At 34.7% G+C, this 3,777-nt stretch overlaps 1 protein-coding gene across 1 annotated transcript; it reads right to left on the bottom strand.

Moving 5' to 3' along the window:
• Positions 1 to 652: 652 nt before the first annotated feature.
• Positions 653 to 3,233, bottom strand: vkorc1 (vitamin K epoxide reductase complex, subunit 1). Its single transcript, XM_079845428.1, has 3 exons — positions 2,896 to 3,233; positions 1,486 to 1,595; positions 653 to 1,243 (listed from the first exon to the last, which is right to left on the bottom strand). The coding sequence occupies exons 1-3, from the start codon at positions 3,084 to 3,086 to the stop codon at positions 1,026 to 1,028; spliced, it is 519 nt and encodes a 172-aa protein (XP_079701554.1). The 5' UTR covers positions 3,087 to 3,233; the 3' UTR covers positions 653 to 1,025.
• Positions 3,234 to 3,777: the final 544 nt, after the last annotated feature.

Genomic DNA, 3,777 nt, shown 5'->3' with positions numbered 1-3,777 from the left:
ATTTTTAGTTCCCTAGCATGCTATGCATTTAGCCAATCATATATCAAAGACTTATATTATGGATATTAGTTTGCCTTAAGATATTATGGCAAACTGATGTATTTGCCATAATATCCATGTGATATTTGACTAGACAAAATCCTGCTGTAATATATCCTGACCACAAGATGTCACCATCCATCACAAAACCATATAGACTGGAATGCCAGGTATCAGGTCAATGCACATGTGCAATACTTACAATACCCAAGAGTAGATTAGAATATTTAGCTTGATCCTACAATATTTTAGGTCACCCCTTTAAGTTAAAGCGGTTAAAAATAAAGAATATAAAGTGTGTATTGCATTGCATTTCTTGCTGGTACATTATCTTCAGAAATATCTTTATGTGAATACATCTCAAATGATATAGTACAATACACACAGGAGAAAAATAGTATTTATTATTTAATAAGTATTATTAATTTATAATTTGATTATTTATTATACTTTTCACTTTATTTATGTTTATTTATTTATGGTCACAAAGCAGACCAGATACTGAAAATTATATTATTATCTGTAAAATTATCTGTATCTCTTTAAAAACCTGAAGTCATGAGCATTAAGGGCAAAGAACATAAATAATAAAAAAATTATACACTAAACATTTAATGGAAAATCTGACTTTATTCATCTTTAATCAAACTTAGTTTCACATTAGGCCACTTGTATATGATCATCAGCATCATAAAAAAATACTGTCTGGTTACTGTATCATCAAGATATCGTGAAGATGTTCTTTAATCATTCTGAAAGTGTGATGATAAATAATAAAAATGAAGCTTCCTCTATTTCGTGTTCATGAACATGCCCATTTTCACGATAAACCTTTTTCTTTTTTACTTACAACCAGCTTTGAAATTCGCAGGATGTTCAATAATCTGTCAAATGTTTTATCTGATGCATGTTCCTCTCTTTCCCCTCCAGATGCTAGAAGCATCTTAATCCTTAATATCTTTCAAACTCAAAAACAAGAACAAATTTTATTCGCTCTTCCCTTTCTTCAGGCGTCTCTCCAGTCCCGTCCTTCTCTTTAGGTTTGTGTAGAGAAGTGCAAAGTTTACGATGTAGGTCGAGACACACACCACACAGAAATCACCCAAGACGAACGCAAGAATAGCAGCCAGATACACGGACCCGGCCACTGACACCCAAGAGAACATGACGAGGAAGAACGCTGACCGGCTGGACACTAGCTGACCTGTGACCAAAAAGACCAAAAGTACATTTGCACTTCCCCTTCAGACAATAATTCAGATATATAATATAACCGAAGGCCCGATAAGATGATTGTACAAGAACATAATAAGCTGTAGAATTTATGGACAGTCAGTTAATCAATGTGGAACCAACTGGTCATTGCAAGTCTAGCACGATTTATTTGCAGATGACACTTGGTTTGATATTTTGTTATTGTTGAGATCGTTTTCTAACAGCACTTACCCAATCCCAGCTGCAGCGTATAGAAAATGATTCCCAACACACTGTTCGGCTGATTCAACACGCTGTGTTTGGAAGTAAAGATCTGGACGAGCCCAAATCCACGTCCCCATCTGAGAGAAGGATCAGAGTTTCAGCAGTTGACAACATCATTTGCCTGTAAATATTCACCATTTGTGGGTTGCATAAAATAAATAATCATATACTGGTAAATTTTGGCCTATTTGGCTTTCATAAAAAAATGTCTTTCAGAAAAACATACAAAATACACTTGTAAGTATTTTGATTTATTGTACTTTTCAATAACAATATATTAATCTTTTAAGGCTGTTTTTCCCCCCAAAATGAGTCTTTTTCTCATGAACTGAGTCAGAAATCTCCAATTCAGCAGCAGCAACACCAAACTCTTTATTTTTATACCTAATATACCTATTAATATACTTTAAAATATAATTGATTCCTGTGATCAAAGCTGAATTTTCAGCATCATTACTCCAGTCTTCAGTGTCACATGAAAATCATTCTAATATGCTGATTTATTATCAATGTTGGATACAGTTGTGCTGGTTAATATATTTTTTTTATAACCTATGATACTCTTACCAGGATTCTTTATGAATAAATAGTTTAAAAAGAACAGCATTTATTTAAAATAGAAATCTTTTGTAGCACTATACACTACTGTTCAGTATGGGTCAGTCTTTTTTTTCTTCTTTCTTTTGAAAGAAATTAATACTTTTACTTATCATGGATGTGTTACATTTTAAATTTTAATTCATCAATGAATCCCGAAAAAATATATAGGTTAAAAAAATATTACGCAGCACAACGGTCTCCAACATTGATAATAACAGTATCAAATTATTATTATATAAATTGTAAAAAATATTTTACACTATTACTGTATTTTTGATCAGGCTTGATGAGCATAAGAGACTTCTTTCAAAAAAATTAAAAATAGTAATGTTTCCAAACTTTTGACTGGTACTGTATGAAGGTTTTTACACAGGGGTTTGTTCCTATATCATTTGACTGATTTTATGCAACATTTTATTCCTGAAAACATTTATTTCTGATTTATGGAGTGATAAAAAGAGAAATTTAAATACATTCTGTAACCTTGACTCTGTCAACAAAATGAAACTAGCATTTTGATCCTGCTTTATTCAATGGCCAATGATTTCTGTTCTTGAAATGTATTCAAATGAAAGCACATTTAATTAAATAATGCCTCATTTGCATACCTAAACATAATATTTTAGAAAACGTGTAAAACAAACCATGTTATCAATCAATTGGGGAAATATGGTGCATCTATTGGTTACATTTCTTACCATATTCACATGGAGTGTGAGTTGATCATAGGTGAGATCAATGCGTGAAAACTGCCACGACTGAAATGAACGCATTTACCTGGAGGTGAAGACCTTAGAGCAGCTCACGGAATGGCCCAGGTCGCACATCGCGCGATATTCGGGATCATTCTCCCGGGAAAGTTCGACGTGTAGCGCATAAACCGACAGAACTAAACCCAGAAAACAGAGGATGAAGCGAACGCCAAATTCCCATTTGGGAACTCCGGTGGCTGAGTGGCTCGAGGACATTGCAGTGGCAGTGTTTAAAGTTTTTATAACAAATCACCTAATTTACAAAACCCTGTTTTGCAGACTTTTAGTTTGAGATTTTGTATCTGTAGAATGTGTCAGTTCGGCTCCCACCTTGCCAAAATATATTGCAACGTGTAAAAGTCTGAAGCAAGAGCTGTGATTGGTCCAAAGAACTGAACCGCGTGACATGACCGATGGCTTTCCTGGCTTTAACGGTTTCCAATGGGATGCTGCGTTTTGTCCTCCAGGGGGAGCTTGGCGGCTCAGAATAATGTCTAAAGCCCCATTGAGCCGCATTGATATCTCAATAAATCCACTACGATAAAAATGTAACATTTTACATTTGACATTTCTAATACATGCCTATGATTGGTCCGCACTGATGAGCGCTGAGAAAAGTATGGAAAGTACGACTGATGGGCGATAATATGCACTGAGTAAAGAAGCTGTAGGAGCAAATCGAAAATACATAGTACATTTTTAAATCCAGCCAATTTTATACTGTTGCTTTGCAGCTTAGGCTACTTTTCTGTTCACTTTTTCTGTGTATGGAGTGGTGCGAGCGCTGATTGGACGAAGGTTCGCAAGCGGACGGTCAGTGTCCAGTAGATAAATATGTTTGGCAATGTAAACACTGACCCTAATGGATCAATTGCAATTTGCAAATACAAATTGTTTGCATTAGTAT

This window comes from Gobio gobio, assembly GCF_949357685.1.
Source record: "Gobio gobio genome assembly, chromosome: 20".
NCBI classification, from domain to species: Eukaryota; Metazoa; Chordata; class Actinopteri; order Cypriniformes; family Gobionidae; genus Gobio; species Gobio gobio.
This window is presented reverse-complemented; position numbering and strand designations above follow the sequence as displayed.